Source organism: Panicum hallii, chromosome 2, assembly GCF_002211085.1.
Source record: "Panicum hallii strain FIL2 chromosome 2, PHallii_v3.1, whole genome shotgun sequence".
NCBI classification, from domain to species: Eukaryota; Viridiplantae; Streptophyta; class Magnoliopsida; order Poales; family Poaceae; genus Panicum; species Panicum hallii.
The window spans coordinates 52772591-52795890 of record NC_038043.1 but is presented as its reverse complement, the minus strand read 5'-3'; the positions used below and the strand labels follow the sequence as shown (position 1 = coordinate 52795890).

Genomic DNA, 23300 nt, shown 5'->3' with positions numbered 1-23300 from the left:
GGAGTCTGAACATGCTCGAGGCACATCTCGCTCTGACTTCAACTCAGATGTGCTTGTTTGCTATTAGCAAAGCTCCCTCTGCATGTTACTCAACGTTGTTTGGTTCTGTCAGGCCCGATTGCGCTGCTGCAAATTCTATCTCTTCTATAAATTAGATGTACGGTTAGCACTCTACTTGCGCCTGTCTCTGCAAAAGTTCAGAGTACCCTCCCTTGTGCGGTACCACAAAGCACGGGCAGATGCAGAGACAGGAATCAAGAGCTCAGATGCAGAAGAACTCATAAGAATTTCCTCAATGATTTTAGTGCCCAAGCATACCAAGAGATGATGCAAAAAGCATATCTTCCCGATGATGGCTTCTTCCAGCAGATTCTTTTTTTTTTGTCCTCGTTCTACTACTCCGGATGAAATTACAGCAAGAAAAAAAATATCTGGGAAGGATTATTCCAGCACCATGCTCAAAGGGTTGTGTATTATCCAGTTTCTGAAACAATCTATGGGATGAGCCGCCATAACCGGGCTCCCGACGTGAGGTCGTCAAGCTCGCGGTGGCTGTTGCTCGGTCCGCTCTGCTCCGAGGTCTACGAATCGCGCACCTCATGTCCTTTTCTTCTGCGGTAGGCAGCGGAGCGGAGGAATGAACGGAGGGATGGACGGGGAACCCGGATTCCGGCAGCGAGGATGGCGGCAGCGGCGGCCGTCGCCGGAAGGGACAAGCCAATCCAATCCAGGGGCCTATTTGCAAATATAGGGGTCTATTTGTAAATTTGTAGGGCTCCATTTATAAATACTCGGATCGCGATTCCTAATCGCGATCCCAAACAGGGGTTTATCTGCGAATATTGGGACAAACCAGGGGGTATTTTGAAAATATTGGCGCTTGGAGACATTGTTGTGACCTCGCGAGGTCGCGCCGCCGTCGCCGGCCTCCGCAAGCCCCGCGGCGCGCCGCCATGCATACCTTGCTCGCTCTCGGTCGAATTCACGCTTCAAAACGCCGGCTCCTGACCCCCTCGTCTCGTGCGCCGCCGCTAACGGCCTAGCCCCGTCAGCGTCAGGAGATGAGATGCTGCTGCCCCGAGACTGGAGCTTCGATAGCACGCGGGGCCAGAGACGGTGAGGGCACACTGTAGCCGGTGTAGTTCGACGAACATCGAGGCCGCGTCTGCGGTATGCGTTTGTCAGCACGGTGACATTTGCTCGCATAGCTCAAACTGACTATCCAGATCACGAACCTCTTCTCCCAGGTTGGTTTCTCTTATTGCATCCTTGGATCAGATGCTAATAGTTTGCTGGATACATGGATGAGATGCTGACCCGGTTCAGTAACATCTTCTTGTCTTCTGAACTCGTCCAGTTATAGGCAGCCATGGAGGCATGAGTTCGGACTTTGGAGTTTCAGATAATCAGAGGTTCAGCAACAATTCCTCAAAATGTTCAGTATTGAGAATTTGTGCTACCAGAAACACAGGTACAGCTGTCAGAGCTAACCAGCCCAAGGATCCATGTTGCTTTCCAAATGGTCTGCTATGTTTTTTTCGTGCCAGGAGTTCATTTCCCCTTCATCAAAGAACTGTTTTAATGTTCCACAAAAGATATTGCAGTTGTAAGTTGTAACAGAAGATTGACCTTGTAGTGTTAGGCCTATTTTTCCTTAAAGTACAACGCCACATGATTGCTATGTAGTTAAGCATCTAATGAAAGCAGCAGTTGCAATCAAGAACACCAAAAATAAGTGGATGATTAAACACCAGTGCAGGATATGGTCAGAATGGTTAGTAAAGACTAAGGAACTGCTGAGGAGGATGTCTTGAGCAAGAAAACATAAAGTAACAGCAAGGTAAAATGCAGATGAATAGATGAAAAATGAAGGCCAGACAATTGAAGATTGTACCCCTCCCAGCCGTAATCTGGAGTATGATCTGAGGGTCCGTTCGTTTCACCCCTCTAAAGCCCGAAACATCTAAACTTTAGAGGCCCGGTACCGAACAGCCCTCTAATCCGGCCTCTAATAAGACCGCGATTCTTTAGAGGGAGCGAGCACTCTAAAGTTTTCAGAGCCTTTCTGATAGGAAACGAACACACCCTGAATGAACATCGAACAAAAAAAGTACGGAAAATTATAGTTTGACCCTATACTTAGTGTGCTAATACAATGTTCCTGTTCTGATTGATTTCTAATCTGATCCTACATGAGTATTTAGATCTGTTCTACAAACATGAAGTTATTCCTGTTACTGAATTGTAAGGGATTGAGTTTTAAATGTGTTGCTGCAAAAAGAGTGGGAGGTTAGATGAAACAAAGTGCTGTTGAAGTGCCAATGTAGCTGAATTGAGCTTGTTGAAGTTTCCTTTTTTTCTCTTAGAAAAGTATCTAAATATTAATACATCAGAGATTGTCACTATACCAAAATTTCTGGGAAATGGAACAATTCAGGACAATTGCAACTTAGTCATGCAAGTCTAGTTCAAACAAACCTATATTATTGAATATTGACAACTGCCATGGGGAACGACTAACAAGGAGGGTCCGCAACAGATCAGAAAATCCATGAGAGTTTAGACCGGCCGGCTATGCTGGAACGGCCGAGACGGGCACACCCCTTCCAACTGCCCGTGAGAGGCGTTGTGCTTGCCCGCCGGCTGGGCTGGCGCGATGCCAGGCCTGAGCGCGTGCGCAAACAGAAACTTTCCATTGGTGATGGCTCTGCACACCGCATATCCCCAGCTTCTCAATTGTTTCTGTCGCCCTGTTGTTCAGATCCTGGGAGTCTGTTTCTGGATCGCAACTTGTAATGAAGCTAGGCCCCAAATCACTTTGTTCACGAGCCTGCAACAAGCATCCTGGGTCGCTGACAAAGTGATCGGCGTTCGGCGGTGACTGTTCTTGGCGCGCGCGCAGGCACAGTTACTACACACACACACACACCCACACACACACACACATGCATATATGCCCGTCTCCTCATTCGCGATTCCACCTGTCCCATCAGTTCTGCTGTCAGATGATGATGGCACCGGTGCCACTTCTCGCTATGCTCCCCGTCGTCATCCTCGGCGGTATGATGATGGTCACCACCGCCGTGGCGGCGGCCTCCTCCCGTCCCCACCCGCTCGACCCGCTCTCCGCCGGGGAGATCACCGCCGTCCGCGCCGCGGTGCTGGCCTCCCCGCTCGTCCCCGCCCGGCCGCTGCACTTCCACTACGTCGGCCTCGACGAGCCCGACAAGCCCGACGTCCTCGCCTACGCCTACGGCACGGCCGGCTCGTCGTCCCGCCGCCCCCTCCTCCCGCGGCGCGCGCTCGTGATCGCCCGCGCGGGGGACCAGTCCCACGAGCTCCGCGTGGACGTCACCGACGCCTCCTGCCCCTCCGTGCTCTCCCACGCCCTCCATGCGGCGCGGGGTTCCCGCCGCTCACGCTCGAGGAGCAGTTCGCGGCGCTGGCGCTGGCGCCGGCCTGCGCGCCGTTCGCCCGCTCCGTGCGGCGCCGCGGGCTGAGTATGGACGACGTCGTCTGCTCGGTGCTCCCCGCCGGCTGGTTTGGCGGCGCGGGCGCGAGGAAGGTGGCGAAGATGCAGTGCTTCGTGGCCGGTGCTACGGCCAACTACTACGCGCGCCCGATCGAGGGCGTCACCATGGTGGTGGACCTCGACCGCATGGCCATCGTCGGGTTCAGGGACAGGGAGGCGTACCCGGTGCCCAAGGCCGAGGGCACGGACTACCGGGCGGGCAAGGTTGGGCCGCCGCTCCCCGGGCTGGAGCTGGCGCCTGGCGTCGTGGTGCAGCCGGAGGGCAGGGGCTTCCACATAGACGGCCACGTCGTCAGGTAAGCAATCGACTTGCTTAATCCAATGCAACTTTGGGTTGTCTCATCTGAACTCTGAATTCATTCACAGCGTGTGACGAAACGTGCTACTGCAGGTGGGCCATCTGGGAATTCCACTTGGGCTTCGACATGCGTGCCGGCACGGTCATCTCGCTGGCCTCGGTCAACGACGCCGACGCCAGCCTGCGGCGGCGTGTGCTCTACCGCGGCTTCGTGTCGGAGGTCTTCGTGCCGTACATGGACCCGGCGGAGGAGTGGTACTACCGCACGTTCCTGGACGCCGGCGAGACCGACCTGGGGCTCTGGGCCTACCCGCTCCAGCCCGGCGGCGACTGCCCGGCCGACGAGGCGTACTTGGACGGCTACAACGCCGATCAGGACGGCAATCCCGTCAAGGCCGGGAACATGATGTGCGTGTTCGAGCGGTATGCCGGCGACGTCGCGTGGCGGCACACCGAGTCTGGGCTCCCCGACGAACTGGTAAGAAAACACCCGCCGGCTCTGCAACGATAGCAGAGTGGCAAGTTCTTCACTTCTTCTGACCTAGCTCATTCCCTGTGCAGGTCACGGAGGTCCGGCCTGACGTGAGCTTGGTGGTGAGAATGGTGGTGTCGGCCGGCAACTATGACTACATCTTGGATTGGGAGTTCAAGAGGAGCGGCTCCATCAAGTTCGTGGTATGGATTCTTGCCTCATGCGCACGCGCAGAAGCAAATCATGCCAAGCCAAACCAGAGAACAGAGAACAGCTCGCCTCTCGCCATCTACTCTGATCTCTGTAGCCAAATTGACCGGTTGATGCGTCGCAGGTGTCTCTCACCGGGCTCGTCGAGGTGAAGGCGACGTCGTATACGCACGCTGACGAAGTCACGTCGGACGCGCACGGCACGCTGGTCGCCGAGAACACCCTCGCCGTCTACCACGACCACTAACGTACCACCTGGACCTCGACATCGACGGGACCAACAACTCCTTCGTCAAGAACGTCATCACCGCCAAGCGCAACACCGGGGATCCCGCCACGGGCGGCGCCGACACGCCGAGGCGGAGCTACTGGACGGTGCGGCGCGAGGTGGCCGAGACCGAGGCGGACGGTCAGGTGGACGTCGGCGCCGGGCCCGCCGACCTGCTGTTCGTGAACCCGGGCAAGAAGACCCGGCTGGGCAACGAAGTCGGGTACCGGCTCATCCCGGCCGGCGCGACGGCGGCGTCCGTGCTGGCCGACGACGACTTCCCGCAGCGGCGGGCGAGCTACACCAAGAAGCAGGTGTGGGTAACGCCGTACAGCAAGTCGGAGAAGTGGGCAGCCGGGCTGTACGCGGACCAGAGCACCGGCGACGACGGCCTGGCAGCGTGGAGCGGGAGGAACAGGGGGATCAGGGACGAGGACATCGTGCTGTGGTACACGCTGGGGCTCCACCACATCCCTTACCAGGAAGACTTCCCGGTGATGCCGACGCTCAGCGGCGGGTTCGAGCTCCGGCCGTCCAACTTCTTCGAGAGGAACCCGATCCTCAGGGCCAGGCCAGCCAGCACGCACGGTCCTCCCGGAAGTGCTCGTGCGATGCCAGTTGATGTGCTGCTGTCCCTGTCCTGTATGACGCAGGTAAAATGGGTTTCTTGGAAGCAAACATGGTTGTCCCCTACCATTAGTTTAGATCCCATATAAGATGCAGGCAAAGAGATTCTTTTGCATCCAGCCTCTGATTTGTTCGCCTTTTCTGTTGCTAGCGTGTCGCATGTTGATTCTGGAATCTCCTTTTCAAACTTGTATGTAGATATTTGGCGTCGTCGGATACTCTCCTAGTCTCCTATACAAGTAGAATGATGTCAACAAATTGAACTCACCTCAAACCCTCGGTCCGAACGACTCCAACGCCGAGGCCCGGAGGCGGCGGCGCAACACGGGGCCGCCACGCCACGCCACCACTTGTGGAATGCGGATACGATGACACCGGAAACTCGTGCGAAGCGAGCTCGCACCGGACTCGCCGACCCGCCGGCGGCGCCCACCGGCTCGTCGCCGCTCCACTCGGACGGGTACGCGTACGCATCCTGCAGCTTCTCCTAGTCGACCGCAAAAGCTTCGCCTTCCGTTATCGATGTTGATCTGAATCGGCCGGAGCACCTGTTGCGGTCGCGTGCCTGAAGCAGGGGCTGGGCGAGCCTGACGTCCGGGCCGGCGGGGCTGATCGCGGAGCGCCTCCTCTCCAGCGACGTCTCCGGCTACGTCCGCTTCCGCGCGGTGTGCGCCGCGTGGCGCGCGTCCTGCGCGGACCCGCGCGCGCAGGGCGTCGCCGACCGCCGGTTCCACCCCCGGCGCTGGCTCATGCTCCCGCGCGCCTACAGCCGCGGCGGCCGGCAGCGCTTCCTGAACGTCTCGACCGGTGAGTGCGTGCACGCGCGCATCCCGGACCTCCGCCGCAACTACTTCCTCGGGACCACCGCCGAGGGCCTCCTCGTCCTGTGCCGGAAGGAGGCCACGTCGTCCAGCTCCTCAACCCGCTCACGGGGCAGCTCACCGACTTCCCGCGCGCGAACACGATGCTGCGGATACTCTGGGTAGACCTGAGGCTAAGGTCCTTCATCACTGTGCACAGCGCGGGCCTCGCCGACGACTCGACGGTGGCGCTCCTGTACAACTCCAGTGAACTAGCCGTCGCCAAGCCCGGCGACGAGCAATGGTCGCGGTTCTCGCTCGATCTCATGGGCAGTAACATGAAGCCATCGGTGCTGCCGTACGCGGGCCGCCTGTACTGCGTCACCCTCAAGAGCATCTCGGTGGTGGAGACCGCGGCGAACCGGCAGCCGCGGCTGGCGCCGGTCGCCGATCGACCGCAAGCTGCCCGACTGTACCCGGTGTACGACGACGACGGGAACCTGATCCTTGTCCATCGGAGCGCAGCGCGCGGTGACCACTCCTCCGAGGTGTACACGACGTACCAGGAGAAGCTGGACACGGGCGACGCGGTGCCGATGCGCGGGCTGGGCGGACAAGCCTTGTTCCTCTCCCGTGGTCGTTCAGTGTCGGTGTCCGCCAAGGTTTCCTCGTCCATCCGCACCGACACCGTCTACGTGTGCAACTATGGCAAGAACCTTCCAGAAGCTGTCGCCTTTGATCTCCTGGGTGCATGCGCCGCCGAACCGGCCAGCTTTGGCGAGGACGACAATGCCAACCTCTTGTGTAGTTACGTGATGTGTTCATGGATCTAGGGCCCATGATTTTTTTTTGAACAAACAGGGCCCATGATTTGAAATGCTTTGTGTTTGCTATATACTTTCAGTAAACATGGTTAAAGATATGGTTGCATTAATTTACTAGTATTTATTACCGCACAGCTATGGTAGTTCAATATTCTACCCTGCCATGTAAAGCTATAGGCTGCTTATTGACGATGAGGCCGGAGTGTAAGATCGAGTTGTGCAGAAGCGTTTAGTCATGTTTGCTTGTAGCCGCCTCTGTCTCCTCTTCCATTGGTTTCTCTTACGGTATCGGATCCGAGTTTCCGACGGACACAGTCCCGGGCAGTAAAATAGAAGCGAAATCACCATTGCCGTTGGTAACCAAACGGCAAGTCTCTCTCGGGACACCGATGGGTTCTGGACATGGCCTCGAGTGCTGCGCGCCACCGGGTGCTGTGGGACACAGATCGCCGGCGAGCGAAACGCGCTCGCTCGCAGTCCTCCCGGGCACCCGGACTCGCCCACCACTACACGCGGCCCCTCGTCGCCGGCTCGTCGCCCAATCGCTCTGACGACTGGTAAAGGCCAGCGTAATCTCGCTTCATGTATCACCACTAATTTCGAGCACTTGCTTTGCTTGCTCTCTGGTGTCTCTCTCTGTCTAACACATGGGTGGCGTCCGCGTGGGTGCAGGAGGGACTGGGCCAACGGCCTGAGCACGGGGCCGGCGGGGCTGATCGCCGAGCGCGTCCTCTCCGACGACGTCGCCGGCTACGTCCGCTTCCGCGCGGTGTGCGCCGCGTGGCGCGCGTCCTGCGCGGACCCGCGCGCGCACGACGTCTTCGACCGCCGGTTTCACCCGCGGCGGTGGACCATGATCCCGCCGCGTTCCTCCTCCTCCGACGGCGCCGTCCACAGCCGGCGGGCCTTCCTGAACGCCTCGACCGGCGAGTGCATCCACGTGCGCCTCCCGGACCTCCGCCGCGGCCACTACCTCTTCGGGCCCACCGCCAAGGGCCTCGTCGTTCTGTGCCGGAAGGACACCCTCGCCGTCCAGCTCCACAACCCGCTGACGGGGCAGCGCGCGAGCCTCCCGCGCGCGACCTCGCTGCTCTTCCCGACGAGCGCGTCCAATGCCTACAGGATAAACGATGCCTTCCGCGTGAGGAGCGCCGGCCTCGCCGGCGGCTCGACGGTCGCGCTCCATTACGGCAATTCCGCTGTAGCCGTCGCCAGGCCCGGCGACGAGTCCTGGACGCAGCTGGGACCCGTCGACAAATTCAAGTCAGCCGTGTCCTTCGCGGGCGCCTTCTACTGCGTCACCTTCGAGACCATCTCGGTGCTGGAAGCCACGGCGAGCCAGCCGCCGCGGCTGGTGGTGGCCGTCGATCTGAAGCCACACTGTGGCGGGTATCTTTGGTCAGACATGGTACACCTCGTCGACAAGGACGGAGAGCTGGTCCTTGTCCACTGCGTACTGAATCCTACCAGCACTAACTATTGTGGAAGGTACACTGCGTACCGGGTCAACCTGGACGAGAGACATGGTGGGTTAAGCGGGCGTCACGCCTTGTTCATGGGAATGGATCGCTCAATCTCGATGCGTGCCACGGCCGTTTTTCCATCCGTTGCCGCCGGCACTGTGTACGTGTGCTGTAACTATGACAGGGAGACTGGGCGATCAAAAGTTGTTGCAGTTGACAGTTTGGGTAGATGTTCCTAACCTAATTTTCCCAGGGAGCACATTGCTAGTTACTTGTCGAGATATGTATGCTCATAAATCTACACAAATATATCACGGTGTATCCTGTACAGACAATCATTGCTATATGTATCTGTCTGACCCATGATAGTGCCGTTTATTCCACTGCAAAGAACCTATTACAAGGCTCCTCATTGTCCATGCTAGAGGTTGCAACTTCACAAATTATGAGGACAATATATATTGATTCATGTATTTGACAACAGCCATTGGGCACAATATATCACATAACATTAGGAGATCTGTTGATCTGTCGACGTTCACAACTTAGGATAACACATTATCTTAAAACAATTGACTGTAAGGTTAAGTTTAAGGTCTCTTTTGCCACCCGCATTAATGTAGCTGGAAGAGTGACCCATGGGAAGCTGACAAATTTCTCAATGAGATGTCAAGTGCTGCTTTCAGTTCGAGCAAAGTTCACACGAGCTAATTATCCCTACAATTTTTGTTTTGCAAGCTCATCAGCTATCTTGAACCCATAGTCTCACAGTCCTATCATTATCAAGGCCTCCGGAAGCAATCTTGTTCTCTGTTGGATGGCAGGACACGGAGATGACAGTGTCAGTATGGCCTTCCAGTTTCTGAAGGATATTTCTCCCTTGTAGATCCCATATGTACACACAGTTGTCTTCTGATCCACTGACAATGTACTTCCCATTCGTAATGGAAAACGCAGACTGGATGCAGTATACTCTGTTCACATGTCCACTGTATACCTTCAAGAACTTGCCGGTAGCAAAGTTGCATAGTTTCTGCAGGGTATCCAGAACAAAGTTAGGAAGCACATTTCCAGCAACCATAAAACTTTGAACAAATTAATTTGATCACATGGCATCGAATGGAAAGCATAACTACCATCATGAATAAAACTGCCAGGCAACTACTACGTAGCATACAACATAACAAAGTTTCTCAGATACATGACACGGAAATATGAAATAAAATGCAATTAAGCAGCCTACATGAAGCTCGAAGGGGCATTTATGTGCAGTAGTTGTCATGGATCAAATTAGATCAAGGACAGGTGCTAATTTTCCACATGAAGCTTCACTTGAAATATTCATGGCAATATGTTAAATGCGTACATATGTTACAATGGCGAAATTTTAGTCACAAAAAAAGGGGAACAACCAGACAGTATGCAAATAAGCAAATTTCAAACTTCCACCTATTGCTTCATAGAATCAACCTAAAATTCAATGACCCTAGGATTAATTTTCTCTTGCAATGGCTAAAAAGTTTTTACTTATTATGTCAGAAAGTAGTAGTTTAATATCTAAATTTCCCATCCCTGGTGCTGGCACATGCAGCTTCCATGCCAACAAGATTGCAGCCATAATTGATGTATGAGGAATTTTAATACAAGCACTGCTATGTGCTATACATACAACCCATTTGATCAACTCCTTAACAACCAAGAGAACCAAGGTTTCAAATCGTTTGTGTCCTTGTTTACTTGCAACTCAAAAAGACTCAAAGCATCTCAACATTATGGACAGAGAAAGATAGCTTCGGCAGAAACTAGTATGGAAGTATAAACAAATTTTGTAATGCACCTGAAGAGTTGAGTCTTAGTCATTCGATAGATGTATTTGTTGGGTTAAAAATTGGGCATCTATTGAAGAAAAAAGATACACTAAGATCACCTCAGTAATAGTAAATTATAGGACTGGAAGTAACATTTTGCTTCTGAAGAAGATTTTCTTTTAGGAAGAATAAAATAGCATTGCTGCTCTTTGAAGACAGAGCAGATCTGTCATCTGCTTGTGAAGATCAACACTGTAGCTTCAGACAGCATAGTTGAGATGGGTTCTAACTTTTGGTTCATAGTCAAGACAAATTCAATTGAAACTGAAAGTCAGAACAAAACCATCTAGAATTTGCAGTTACCTAAATCAAAATGGATTAATGTTACCTAGACACCCAAAAGTACTTGAAACAGATTATGCTAGGCACCATGGATTTTGGTTCGCATACTGCAAGAAAATAGCAGGAGTTCCCATCCTAAGTGAGTAAATGGCTATGAGCAATCTGCAATTCATAGTGCCTAAAGGTTTTGAACTTCCATTATACCAAGATTAGAGCTTATTCAGACAATCTCGTCACCAAGACTTTATACTGTTATAAGGAGTTGATCACTAAATGAAAATTATGAATCAGCAGTGAATTAATTGGTCGTACCAGTGAGTCATCGAGCGTGGCGACGAGGATGAACTTGCCATTGGGGGAGAACATGGAGAATGGCACGGCGGGCTTCTTGTCGTCGATGACCGTCTTGAGGCAAGCCCCAGTCTTGGCGTCCCAAATCTTGCAGCTCCCGTCATGGCTTCCCGACACAATGATTGAGCCGTCCCTTATGAAGTGCACGGAGGTGACGGGCTCGGAGTGCGCGTCGATGGCGCGGGTACATCGGCCGCTCTTGACGTCCCAGATGCGCACTGTGCAGTCGAACCCCCCGGAGGCGATCTGCGAGCTCGTCTGCGGGTTGAAGTTGGCGCTGAAGACGAAGTTGGTGTGCCCCTTGAGCACGCGGACGCAGCGGTCGGCGCCGGGGTCGGCCTGGGCGCCGCCGGCGAGGACGGGGCGGATGTCCCAGATGCGGAGGGTGCGGTCGTCGGAGGCGGTGCAGAGGTAGAACGACTCCGTGGACCAGGACAGGTCGGATATGCCGTCGGTGTGGCCGCGCAGGACGGCGATTACGGCAAGCGAGGACGGGGAGAGCAGCGCGACCGTCCCGTCGAGGGACGCCGTCGCGAGGAGCCGCCCGCAGGGAGAGAAGCGCACGCAGGAGACCGCGCGCGTGTGGGGCGTCGCCGCCCGCACCTGCCTGTACGGCCGATACGGCGGCGGCGCCGCCGGCTGCTGCGACATGGTCGGCAACGGCAACGCCCCCCTCTCGCGATTGGGAAAGCGAAACGGGCCGGATCCTCTGCGGCGTGTTATTAACTTATTAGTAGTAGCTCACAAAGCCACGGAAGACAAGTCGGAGTCCTCTTATATTTGAGGGTGGCGGGGTGCGGTCAAACACGCCGACCTCGGCTCCTATATCCGCACCGGCACGGCGGCGGAGCACCGCGCCACCGCCTCTCGGAGAATCGAAGCCGACTGGGCGGGGCGCGATGGATCTGCTGAAGCGGGAGCTGGAGAAGAAGCGGAAGGCGGCGTCGGCCGACTTCGGCGGGAAGAGCTTCGTGCGGCGGTCGGAGCTGGAGCAGAAGCAGCTCCAGAAGCGCCGCGACGAGCAACGCCATCTCCTCGCAAAGGCCGGCGCATCTGCGCCGTCCTCCGATTCCGCCGCAGGCGCAGCGGGCTCCGACCCAAGCAACCCCGACGCCGCGGCCCAGGCGGCGGGGGGAACCCTAACCCTAGCTCCTCAAGCTCCGCGGCGGCGGCCTCTGTCCCGCCCGCGCTCGCGCCGAAGAAGACCACGCAGGAGGAGGCGCTGCTCTCCGAGGAGCGCCGCATCGACGAGCTCGACCTCCCGCGGCACGAGGTGGTGCGGCGCCTCCGCGTGCTGCGCGAGCCCGTCACGCTCTTCGGGGAGGACGACGACGCCCGCCTCGCGCGCTTCAAGCTCATTCTCAAGTCCGGCGTCATCGACGACATCGATGACATCGACATGACCGAGGGGCAGACCAACGACTTCCTCCGCGACATGATCGAGATGCGCAAGCGGCAGAAGTCCGGGAGGGACACCTACGCCAAGGGCAAGGGGAAGCGTGTCGGCGGGGGTGATGGTGGCGATGGCGGGGCTGCTGGAGACAGTGCAGATGATGGGGACGGCAAGGGGAGCGGGGATGATGCAGATGCAGACAAGGACTCCAAGAGGATGAGGACCAAGTTTGAGGAGCTTTGCAACGAAGACAAGATTTTGGTGTTCTTTAAGAAGCTGCTTAACGAGTGGAACCAGGAGCTGGATGACATGTCAGAGCTGGAGAAGCGGACAGCAAAAGGGAAGTCAATGGTTGCAACATTTAAGCAGTGTGCGCGGTATCTCAGCCCCCTGTTTGAGTTCTGCAGGAAGAAGGTATGAATTCTTAAGCGATTTCCCATCTGTGAGTTGCTTAAATTGTGTTATTAATTTGATTGCACTTGAAATTGAAACAGTTAAGCGAAAACCTGTTTAGTAAATTGAGTGAATAGAACAAGATATAAAACGAAGCTCATCGCAGTGATGTGTACCTGGAAAATTCAGGATTGTGGGCAACTAATTGGCATGATGGCGTGATGATTAGAAAGAACAGATGACCTTCAGCATAGTTTTCATCAGATTTGGAAACTGTTGCTTAAATCATTTTGGTTCTTGTGTTTCAAAGTGTCTTGCTTGTTTCAGGAATGCGCTTCAGAGCTTATATAGCAATCTAGTTTTGAGATGTTGGAGGGAACTAAGATAGTGACCCTAAAACATACCATAATTTTGTTGGGCCTATGGTCACTTGTTGGATGTTATGAAATTTTTCCCCCCGACAGATATATAAATGTTCAACTGATATTTCTTCAGCAACATGAAAATTGTGTTCTGTAACCACAATTTCTGATAAGATGATGCCAACCAATTACAAACATTTTGTATTTGCATGGTTTCAACAACCATTCGAGCTCAGTCTGTAGCACTAGTATTTTGTTAGCATATGAAACTTACTGCGTGGAAGTAGCTGAGATAAAGATTGGTAGGCTTGTACCTAAAGATGGAAACACTGTCTTTGTGTGATTACGCCACTACTTTCTGCAAGAGATATGTAGTAATGGAATATCTATGCCATCATGCAAAACATACCAGAAAGGCATGTTGTTTCTCAATCAGTGTGATACTTAGTCTTGAGCAATTTATATTTGGCTATTCCCACAAATTCTGCGTGTTACTTTTACGCTAATCTCATGGTCTCTTGAAAAATAATTTTGATTTACATTGGATGTGATGTCTGCTACTCATTGTTTGTCAGATAAGTAAAATAAACACTCTTCTTATAAGAGTGTACTTTAAGTTCCTTTTACAGCATGTATTCTTTGCAAGTTCAGTATACCTCTTATGCATGTAAAGAGTACCTACAAACGAACACAGACAGTTATGTGTCCCAAAAATTTGGAGTTCTCACATTCTGTCTGTCAAATTTACTAATTGGTGAAAAGAAATTCTTTGAAGATTTTTTGGAATGCAGGAGAATTGAGTATATTGTTGTGTGAAATTTGAAGCCTTACCTTCATACATGCATTTTCTTAAAACATTCAAAGCTTTGGTTTTTCATTCATTCGCATATGTTCTGTACTAATGCAGATTCTAATTCTGGCGTACTGTGGTCCTAAATTTTTTGTCAAATAGGCTCTGACCTAGGATATAGTTCTGCAATCAGCTAAACGATCTTGATGCGCATCTGAATATTGATTATCTTTATGATTACTACTAATGTTATCTAGATCTTTCCTTAAGCTGCTTGGCAACTCTGACACCGGGTATTGTTGAATATGTTTAGGTTCTTCCTGATGACATCCGTCAAGCATTGCTCGTTATTGTTGAATGCTGTATGAAGCGAGATTATTTAGCAGCAATGGACCAATACATCAAGCTGGCCATTGGGAACGCACCATGGCCCATTGGAGTCACTATGGTTGGTATCCATGAGCGTTCTGCCCGTGAAAAGATCTACACAAACAGTGTTGCCCACATCATGAACGATGAGACCACTCGCAAGTACCTTCAGTCGATCAAGAGGCTAATGACCCTTTGCCAGCGACGTTATCCTGCGCTACCCTCGAAATCAGTGGAGTTCAACAGCCTGGCAAATGGGAGTGACCTGCAGGCGCTTTTATCGGAGGAGAATGGTTCGGGTAAAGCTTCTGAGGAAAGGCTCCGGTTGATGCCTGCATCGAAAGAGTAATGCTTTGATACGCTAGCTTGGATCAAAAATATAGTTAGAGATCTTTGTGTAATATCAACCTCAGTTTTCCCCTGCCTTTTCTTTTTCTGTATTGTTCTGATGAAGGGCACAGCAGCTGAATTATGGATGTTAATCAAATTGCTTACAAATATATCATGTTTACCACTAGAGCTGGTTGGGCAAATTTTATAAACCAGCTTAATTCCAGAAAACCGTACTTAACTATTGCTCGTCCTGCTGCAGTGGTGTTATTGGCATTAGGTTTGGTATAATATCCTAGTTCTGTCAATACTGCAGCTGATATAAGAGCTGCACACCATACTGCATTTATCACATGGTTGTAAGTTCTGGCAGCACATGCATAGGGTTATGTACAACATGGAAGTCCAGGGATTCAACTCATCTGAAGCTACAACGTGGATCATGCTTGCTTTTTCTGAACCAGACTACAGCATTGCCTTATTCAGGTTGCAATTAATCTTGATTTCCCTCTTTGCAGCTTACAGATCTAGAAACTGTATGCTGCAGGAGTAGATCTTTCAGTTTTCCTTCTGCTGGATTCTTGGTAAGTGAGCCCACTGCATTGAAGCAACCCATATGATAATTTGCTAGCAATATGAAGAAACTTGGTGGATGATGGTGTACAAAACAGAAATTAGTGAGGCAGAAACAGTTTGGAGCCTTGCAGTCAGCTGAAGAATGCTTACGTTTTTAGAAGCAGCGCTGAAGGCCTCCTTGTGGGTGATGTTAGGGTCTGTCGCCTTGATCCTCCTTATCTCCTCCCTGAGAACAGATTGAGCACATGTTAAAAAATTTCATTGCCTCGCACCTGAAAGGCAGTTTATAATATGCTAAAATTTCAATCAGAAATACAGCCAGTTGTTGGTTTATATACGCTGACAATTCCAGTGAAACAGTGTATCAGAAGCATCTATACGCTATTATACAGCATTAGATTGGCTGCTCTTGCTCTTGTGCAACTGGTGGAAAGTGCAGTAGCACTCCGAGTGGCTATATTTCTGGGCACTCTTACTTGATGAAGCAGTTGTAGGCCGACGGCGTCCGCTGTTTCCTCTCTGGAGCTGCCAAATGTTTCAAAAGGGTGCTTATAATCAGTTAAAGCGCAGTGGACTCGAAAGACGACGGGAAAAGACTCCAAAAACTGCATGTTACCTACGTTTGATAACCGCAGGGAACGCATGGTTCTCTGCAACCGCGGCCGCCGTCTCCCTGTCCTCTCCACTGCTCTCGTCCGAGTGCCTTGGCGGCGGATCAACGCCCGACTCCTGCTTCATCAGACGGACACAGCGTTGTTGTGATGTTCAGATATTCTCCAGGCGTTGCGCAACTGGAACCCAAGGAATCATGCCACGCGTGTGCCCATGCATATTCCGAAAGAAATTTAAAAACGGTGGTGACCTGCAGTGGTAGCTCGACGGACGCCGCCGGAGGCGACGGTGGCAACGTGACGGAGAGGATGCCGCCGCAGCTGCCGCACTGCACGGCCACCGTCTTCAGCTGCAGGCCGCCGCCGCAGCACGGCACGCCCACCTGCACGTATACACGCCGTGTCTGTGTGATCGTCCGCGCACTGCCAAGTTTTGATTTTCAGAGCACGCGGGCGATCGAAGTCACTGATGTTACCAGCAGGATGGTGGCGCAGAAGTTGCACTGCACGCAGCCGAGCCGCTCCGGGAGGAGGCCGCCGAAGCAAGGGTGGCGCGCCGCCGACGCCATGGTTGGCCGGCCGTCGAGCGTCGTCGTCGGAGCGTGGCGCGGCAGCTGTGGGCACTAGTGTGGCCTCTCTACTACTGTCCTGCTGGTGTGTGCCACCAAGGCACCGGGGCACCGGGGGGGTGGGGTCTCAATTTGTAGGCGCCAAACGAGGATAAACTCGGCCAGTAATCAAACATTATCTTTGCAAAAACAGGGCAAGTTTGGTACACGTGCTTGCAGCGTGTGAGTGGCAGGGCTTGCAATCAATGAAGTGGCTCTCAGTTCTCGTGCAAGAGTTAAGGGTCCCAGACAGAGGTAGCCATGCCGAGCTTCGGGACAGTGCCCCGGTTTGTACAGACTGTAGAGGCCAGAAAGAGATCTCAGCCTTTCAGGTAAAATCTTATCAGGCGAACCAGAAGCAGGCATGTGAAAATCGGTGCCAACTCTCGCGGTCGCCGTCGATCTGGGAGAGAGCTTTAACAAGGCGGGACACCACTGTGCAGGCGAGCTTCTGCTTCAGAAATCCATGCCGCTGCAAGAGGTCCCCGGGCGCAATGGGTCATGGCGGAAGCGGCACGGTTTGCTTCGTGCTGCAGGGTTCGGCAAAACAGTTACTGCTCCTCAGATTTCGATTGCCTTGCAGAGGCTCCTCGACTACGTGGTTTCAGCGTCTTGCGACTCTCAAGATTCCTCCATTCCTGGTATGTCTATTGAATAGGAGATTCCTCGACAGAATGACTAGTTCTAATCCCGATGCACGCGTACACCGATCGATGAATGTGATCCGAAGATGTTGGTATTGCTAATTTGCTATACTATAAACGTTGGAGTTGGAGATACAAAAGTCTCACTCTACCCGACAGGAAAAAAAAACTCAAAGTCCTGGTTACCAAAATTCAACTAGATATTTGTACATAGCAGCTGACTATAGTTTTTCATCCGTCCCGAGGCCCGTGGGCCAGCCCATGGCTTGATTTTTTTGGCCCAGCACGTGGGTCACAATTAAGCGTCGGCCCGACAAATCACGTGGACCGGCCCGAATACAAGAGTCCTGCTAAGGCCTAGGACCTAGGAGCCCAAGCGCCTCCACGTATAAAAGGTGAGGAGCCCGGGCTCCAAACCGTAGCCTCGGCTCTCTGGCTCTCCTCTCTCACTCGCCTCACCAGCCGCCTCTTCGCCTCCCCCACTCCCCGCGCGCCTCCCCCTGACACCCCCGAACCCTAGCCTCACCATCGTCGCCGGCGTAGATCCGCCGTTCCTCTCACTTCCTCCGCCTCTCCTCGCCTAGATTCGGTGTCCCTCTCCCTTCTCCTCCCCTCTGCTTGCCGGATCTAGCTCCTTGCTCTGTGGTCCTTCTCGCTTCCCGCGCCGCCTCCAGAGACGCGGCTCGGCCAGATCCGACGCTGGCAGCCGCTCACCTCCCTCCCATGTCGCCGGTGACGAGGATTGAAGAAGGGGAAGGTGGGCCCGTGGGGAAGGCCGAGCGGCGGCGGCGCGAGCCAGCGCCGAGCGGTGGCAGGGCTGGCTGCTTCCTCTGCTTGCCGGCCTTCTCGGCTCCTCTACTCGTCGGATCTAGCTTCTCGGCGGTCCTCCTCGCCTCACGGGCCGGCAGCCCTTCACCTTTCTCTTCTGTGGCCGGTGACGAGGATTGAAGAAGGGGAAGGCGGGGAAAGCCGAGCGGCGACGACACGAGCCAGCGGTGCTAGGTCTGGTTGCCTTCTCTGCTCACCGGCCTCTGGTGCTCCTTTGCTCGCCGTCAGATCTGCTCCCCCTCCCTTGCTTCCCCTCCCTTGTTATGTTGCTTCTCGACCTTAATGCCTTCCTCTTCTCCAATCCCCCTCTCCCTCTCCTAGCCTCCGGTGAGGTCATAGATGACAACTCCGGTGCTCCGGCCAAAGGTAACTCCGGTGTTCTCGTCTGCTCGTCTTCCTCTTTTCTTTCCCTTTTTGTTACTGACTTGTTTCTTTCTCTGCTTCACTTGTTTCTTGCGCAGGCCGTTGAGGGATCGGAGGCTGGCAATGGCTGACGGCGCTGACCCTAAGTCTCACAACTATAAGTTGTGGACGATGGGTCTTTGCGAAGATGATGAGGATGACCTAGCTACGAATGCAGAGGAGTTGTTTGGCAGCAATGCGGCCATCGATCTCAACGCAGACGTTCAGGGACTTCCTCAGGGGCAGGCCTAGTCTGGGAGCGTAAGCACCGGTGTTGCCAGTGGCAGTGGCGCTTCCAGGAAGAGGAAGACGTCCACCTCTAAGGTTTGGAAGGACTTCGAGAAGATCTATAAGGTAATCGATGGTAAGGAACATCGAAATGGTGCTAAATGTAGGCATTGTTTCAAGAACTTCATTGGTAAATCCACCAATGGTACTGTCCATTTGATTAGACACATTCCTATATTTTGAGTGGTTGTTCTGTCATGGCTCAATCTCAGCTTAAGTTTAATCCTGATGGCTCCGTTCGCACTTGGGATTACAGTGCTGATGTTGCTTATACTCAGCTGTGTAGATTGATTGCACGTCTTGACCTGTCTTTATGCTAACTCATAATCCTAGATTTTATCGTGTCTCTAAGCAAACAACTACTAGAGATTTTGCTAAGTACTTTAATAATCGTCGTGCACAGCTTGTTGAGAGTTTGAAATCTGTATCCTCTGTTGCTCTTACTTCTGATATCTGGTCTGGCAATGCTAAAGAGGATTATCTTAGTGTGGTTGCTCACTACGTGAATGTTGATTGGCAATTAGAGAAGAGGGTCATAGGTCTCAGGCTGATTGATGTGTCTCACAATGCTAAGAATATTGCTGGGCATATTACTTCTGTTCTTGCTGATTTTTATTAACTAATAAAATATTCTCTGTTACATTGGACAATGCTACTGCTAATACTAGGACCATTAATCAACTTAATCCTATTCTGGCTGGTTAGGTTATGTTGGTAGCTTGTTCCTGCATCAGAAATGTGCTTGTCATATCATCAATCTTATTGTTAAGGCTGACCTTGATGTGTTTACCTATGCTGTCTGTATTTAGAACTGCTATATCATTTTTAAATTCATCTAACCAACGCATTGCTGCATATAAATTATATTGTATTGTTGTTAATGCAAGACCTCACAAGTTTGGCTTGGATATAGATATGAGATGGAATTCCACTTATCTCATGTTAAAACATCTATTGCCCCGTAAGAACTCATTCTATATTTTTATCACTACTAACTATGATTGATGGCCGGCCACTCTTGACAGAACAGCACTGGTACGTGGCTGATTTGAATTCCTTAAACAGTTCTATGATTCCACCGTTGTTCTCTCTGGTGTTTATTATCCCACATCTCCATTAATATTGCATCATGTTCTTGAGATAGCTAGTCATCTAAATAATTATTAAAATCACAGAGATTTAAGAAATGTTCTTGAGATTTAAGCTGGGTGGTGGTTGCTATGGTGGAAATGTGGAATCAAGGTGTATGCAGTGCTCAGGGAAGATGGAGCTGAATTCGCCAAGAACAACAACATGGAGGCCCTGTTCCATGTCGATGACCCCCGCGACTATATGTCGCTTGTGCTACAAATCATCGAGCCATCACCTGAAGGGAACGCTGCCGCTATTCGGCCCAACACAGCCCAATATCTCCTTCTTCTTCCTCGTGAGCTCCTCCTCCTCCTCCTTCCTTGTGCTCGCCGCCGCTGCTCCTGCTCTGCGCCTCTGCCTCGCCGCTGCCGGCTAGGTTTAGCCTTCAGAGCTTCGGGTCGGGGGCATCGTGGACATAGGAATATCCACAAGTAGTTCACGGATCTGTTTGTGGCCAGAGCGAGAGTAAGCAACACGAACGATTCATTTGGCCTTCCGGGTAGATCAAAGCAGACTTGGGAGGTCAAGAGCAGTGAGGTGAATCGGAGCTGTTAGTGTGGCAAACTTTTGTCAAAGAAGTAAGGACAAGAATAGATTTGTGATAAACTCAGTAGAAGCCTCAAAGCTCAGCTGACCAGAAAAAGGCTTCGTTATAACTTTGATTTGTTTTCATCTCACGTTTATGAAGATCTCATAGCAGGCCCTGGCAGGTGGCTTGGTAGGTTCATACGAAGTGACGCGGCTCACATACCTGCTGCCCAGGCGCCTATCGGGATTTGGACAACCGTGGTAGTTGCCATGAAAACGGGGTTTGCGTGGACGCCATGTCATAATTCATGCCGCCAGCCACCTAGGGGAATCTGTCATGCAGAAATGCATGAAGGCGTGGCAACAGGGGCACAGACAGGGGCACGATTGTTGTCCTTCGCGCACCAAAGAGAAACTGCATTGGAGGAGAGAGAACACCTTGCTGATCATTCTATATGGAGATTGGAGACGGTTTCCTGTTGCGGCCGCAGGATAAATTAAAGAAGGGCGCAAGTATAGGATCTGGGAGAAGCAAGACTTTAGACATGTAAAAACTGCTAACTCAGCTTATGGACTTGGAATTTCAATGGCTAGAAGTTTCAGGTTCATCTTCCCAAAATGAGATTGTAAAATTTCAGTTAGTAATTTAAATTGCAACCATTGTGGCTTCCATTTATAAATAACTCAATCATTTTCACTAAATACTTTGATTTGCCAACTCCTCTCAGCAATAAACACACATAAAAACTGCTAACTTAGCCATATCTTCTTCTTAAGATCTAAGCATAATTTAACACCGCAGTTAAGACCAACATAAATGTTTCTTTGTATTCTCTTTTAACATGAATTCATATTCCACGACACATAATGTGATGATAAGGAAAAAAAAAGACTGTACCTCAGTCTCGGAAAAAACAATAACAATAAACTAACAAAACCAACCCTTATAAATAATGTTATTTTTAAGTGAAAAATATAAATATTAGCACCGGAAAACTAGCTACTGCGCTATTTGCACGGGGTGCACGGGGTACCATGCTAGTTCAAACAACAAGATTAGCACCAGAGTACTTGTAGAGAAACCTTGGGCTCAACAATATCGAGAAATTAATCCGCCACCATAGAAACAAAAGTTCGACGAGATGTTTGTACTCTAGCAGTAGCAGATAGATTAACATGATTAAAACTCTCTACCTCATAACCTCAACCTAAACCTAGAACACAGACTCGATTCAAACTAGATAATAATTGAGAACCTAATAGTGAGCATAGTCGTCACTTGCAAGCACACGCATTTTAACTAACTAGAGCTAGATATGCAGGAAGTTCTTGATGGACTCTTCGAACTCCTTGACGACGGCCTTCCAGCCGGCATGGGTCGGGTTGATATCGTCCCAGTAGAAGAACTTGCTGGGCTTGGAGCCCAGGTTGTACTGCGGCTCGCCGTCCTCCGTCTGCCCGCAGTACCCGCCCTGGTCGAAGCTATCGCAGCACGGCTCCAGCTTGTACTTGAACTGCTTCGACCGCGACGACGGGCCTGCGTGGCGGTTGAAGGCAGCTTTCAGGTCGAGGTTGAAGACGTCCTTGTTCTGGAACACCTTCTCTTCGAGGTACGAGTTGTGGATGCTCGTGACCTTCTGGCTGTCACACTTGGCGTCGTAGACGCCGTCCTTGGACTTGGACAGCCCCGGCGTGCAGCCGAGCGGGGGCAGCGTGGTCACCACCACCTTCTCCACGCCCAGGTCCATCAGCTGCTCCACGGCGTCGGCGATCTTGTCCGTCACGTCCTGGGCCATGGCCTTCACGTCGGTGTTGGTCATGTCGTGGAAGCGCTCGTAGTCGCGTCTGCCGGAGAAGGCGATGAGCGCGACGGAGTCCGTGAGGTCGTCGTCGATGATGCCGTGCCTGACCATCCTCTTGAACTTTTCGACCTGCCTGCCGAGCTTCGGAGCCTCCCCCGTCCCCTCGACCACGCCGGCGCCGCCGACGGCGAAGTTCATGCCAGACGGGTCGACCCCGTCCTGCTCCCTCTTCCTTTCCGCCGGAGGTGACTCATCCAGCCCCAGAATCCTTGCTGCGTGCGTGCACAAACACCCGTACCGTGCATATGAATCCTTAATAATGCTGAAAGCCCCAGAGATTTAATTTGTAGAGTAACTGATCTTCTGAGGTTATTAATTACGTACCGACGAAATCAGGGAGGACCAAGCCGTTGGAGAAGCGGCCGCTTGGAGTGGCGCCGTGATCCTTGTCGTTGCTGCCGTACGGGTAGTACCACGCGCGCGTCGTCTTGGTCAAGTCTGCTGCCGGGTAGTTGCCGGTGTCGGCGTACTCGTCGCCGAACACGAACAGCTTGTACTGCCGCTCGGAGTCGCTGTCGCCATGGCGCCGGGACTCCGCATGACCAGCTGCTAACAACAACGCTCGCGGATCGACGTCAAAGCTCCGAGAACAAGTAAAACAGATTGTGAAACCAAGCGAGCGAACAATAACAATAACATACCGTTCAGCAGGAGTAGGAGGGCGCAGACGGCGGCGAGAAGAAGCTTCATGTGGGGCACGCGGCGGCGCCCGAGGAGCGGGCTTGTGATAAGCCGCTTGGCTGATTGCTTCGATCTCGATCGAAAGCGAGTTGCGATTGCTGCTTTCGTGGTGCCAGACGACGACGTGCGTTGCAATTTATACTGGAGAAACATGGAGATCGGTGGGAAGGAGTTCCGAGTCGTGCTCGGAGGCGCGCGCTGTTGGCATTGTCCAATGGCAACAGCACTTGCCCCCAGTCCGGCGGCGATTGTAACTCGTTTACAATACAGTCCGGTACCCTGCCGGACAGCAGGAGCTAGAAGGAGGGCACTTCGTCCCTAACTGCAGATCGAGACAAGAGTTCACAGTACTGGTGTAGTGGTCTTAGATCCAATCAGGCAATCAGCAAGCCCGAACCAGGCCTTTTTCTGCTCATCGACGACTGATGCGATGGATCAGGCAGCACCTCGATCGCCACCAGCTCCGGCGCGGCGCTGCGCACCCTTCAATGTCGAAGGTCGGGCTCAGG

The 23300-nt window shown here is 52.4% G+C and overlaps 3 protein-coding genes and 2 pseudogenes across 3 annotated transcripts; 2 read left to right on the top strand and 3 right to left on the bottom strand.

Annotated features, from left to right (window-relative positions):
- The first annotated feature begins 3029 nt into the window (after positions 1-3029).
- Positions 3030-5402, top strand: LOC112881285 (annotated as a pseudogene).
- Positions 5403-8922: 3520 nt separating this feature from the next.
- LOC112880586 (COMPASS-like H3K4 histone methylase component WDR5B) lies at positions 8923-11734 on the bottom strand. The gene is made up of 2 exons (XM_025945293.1): positions 10957-11734; positions 8923-9527 (listed from the first exon to the last, which is right to left on the bottom strand). Exons 1-2 carry the CDS (start codon positions 11644-11646, stop codon positions 9237-9239), a joined length of 981 nt encoding a protein of 326 aa, XP_025801078.1. The 5' UTR covers positions 11647-11734; the 3' UTR covers positions 8923-9236.
- Positions 11735-11760: 26 nt separating this feature from the next.
- On the top strand, positions 11761-14819 carry LOC112880585 (annotated as a pseudogene).
- Positions 14820-15190: 371 nt separating this feature from the next.
- LOC112881284 (protein YABBY 7-like) lies at positions 15191-16388 on the bottom strand. Its single transcript, XM_025945961.1, has 6 exons — positions 16296-16388; positions 16071-16202; positions 15829-15940; positions 15685-15733; positions 15359-15434; positions 15191-15229 (listed from the first exon to the last, which is right to left on the bottom strand). Exons 1-6 carry the CDS (start codon positions 16386-16388, stop codon positions 15191-15193), a joined length of 501 nt encoding a protein of 166 aa, XP_025801746.1.
- A 5170-nt stretch (positions 16389-21558) lies between these two features.
- On the bottom strand, positions 21559-22800 carry LOC112881283 (GDSL esterase/lipase At5g03600-like). Its single transcript, XM_025945960.1, has 3 exons — positions 22752-22800; positions 22435-22656; positions 21559-22322 (listed from the first exon to the last, which is right to left on the bottom strand). Exons 1-3 carry the CDS (start codon positions 22798-22800, stop codon positions 21559-21561), a joined length of 1035 nt encoding a protein of 344 aa, XP_025801745.1.
- Between the last annotated feature and the right edge of the window lie 500 nt (positions 22801-23300).

What these genes read in the sequence shown, in the direction of transcription:
- LOC112880586 (XM_025945293.1), bottom strand. Translation starts at nt 11,646, where the DNA reads ATGTCGCAGCAGCCGGCGGCGCCGCCGCCGTATCGGCCGTACAGGCAG. An exon ending in CCACGCTCGATGACTCACTG is followed by an intron (nt 9,528 to 10,956) that starts GTACGACCAATT and finishes GATACCCTGCAG; the next exon opens with AAACTATGCAACTTTGCTAC.
- LOC112881284 (XM_025945961.1), bottom strand. Translation starts at nt 16,388, where the DNA reads ATGGCGTCGGCGGCGCGCCACCCTTGCTTCGGCGGCCTCCTCCCGGAG. An exon ending in CCGTCGAGCTACCACTGCAG is followed by an intron (nt 15,941 to 16,070) that starts GTCACCACCGTT and finishes CGTCTGATGAAG; the next exon opens with CAGGAGTCGGGCGTTGATCC. An exon ending in GCCTACAACTGCTTCATCAA is followed by an intron (nt 15,435 to 15,684) that starts GTAAGAGTGCCC and finishes ATCTGTTCTCAG; the next exon opens with GGAGGAGATAAGGAGGATCA.
- LOC112881283 (XM_025945960.1), bottom strand. Translation starts at nt 22,800, where the DNA reads ATGAAGCTTCTTCTCGCCGCCGTCTGCGCCCTCCTACTCCTGCTGAAC. An exon ending in CCTCCTACTCCTGCTGAACG is followed by an intron (nt 22,657 to 22,751) that starts GTATGTTATTGT and finishes TGTTGTTAGCAG; the next exon opens with CTGGTCATGCGGAGTCCCGG. An exon ending in GGTCCTCCCTGATTTCGTCG is followed by an intron (nt 22,323 to 22,434) that starts GTACGTAATTAA and finishes GCACGCACGCAG; the next exon opens with CAAGGATTCTGGGGCTGGAT.